At 55.7% G+C, this 506-nt stretch overlaps 1 protein-coding gene across 1 annotated transcript in view; it reads left to right on the top strand.

Annotated features, from left to right (window-relative positions):
* The window catches only part of EMH_0023970 (replication factor c subunit, putative), a gene marked incomplete at both ends in the record, with an annotated part of 2,313 nt that overhangs the window by 1,228 nt on the left and 579 nt on the right, over positions 1–506 (top strand). The window contains one exon of the mRNA XM_013502233.1: positions 187–436. Within this exon, the coding sequence (XP_013357687.1) occupies positions 187–436 (250 nt within the window). The remainder of the gene's footprint in view (positions 1–186; positions 437–506) is intronic.

Genomic DNA, 506 nt, shown 5'->3' with positions numbered 1-506 from the left:
CTGTGCTGCTGCTGTGCTTTCTGCTGCTGCTGAATTGCCTGCTGTTGCTGCTGCTGCCGTGTTTTCTGCTCGGCTGCTACTGCTGCTGCTGCATCTGCTGCTGCTGCTGCTGCTGCTGCTGCTGTGTTTGCTGCTTGGCTCCTACTGCTGCTGCTGCATCTGCTGCTGCTGCTGCTGCTGCTGCAGGAAGGGCCGTCTGCGTCGGGTAGTGCTTTCGGATAGCGACGATGAGGGCAGCGGCGTTGCTGCTGCAAAGAGCAGCAGCAGCAGCAGCAGCAGCAAGCAGCAGCAGGAACAGCAGCAGCAGCAGCAGCAGCAGCAGCAGCAGCAGCAGAATAAAAGCTCAGGGACGCGGTGTGTTGTGCTGGAGCCGGGGGAGACAGACAGCGACGAAGAAAAAAATAAAAAAGAAAAAAAAAGCAGCAAAGCACCCAAGGTGACCCTGGATAGATTTCTTAAACCTGCTGCTGCTGTAACAAAGGAAATGCTAAAAGACAGCAAGCAAC

The sequence above is a fragment of the Eimeria mitis genome, genomic scaffold (genome assembly GCF_000499745.2).
Source record: "Eimeria mitis Houghton genomic scaffold, Emh_scaff864, whole genome shotgun sequence".
In the NCBI taxonomy this organism is placed as follows: Eukaryota; Apicomplexa; class Conoidasida; order Eucoccidiorida; family Eimeriidae; genus Eimeria; species Eimeria mitis.
Note: the sequence above shows the minus strand (reverse complement) of the source record. Positions and strands in the feature narration are given on the sequence as shown.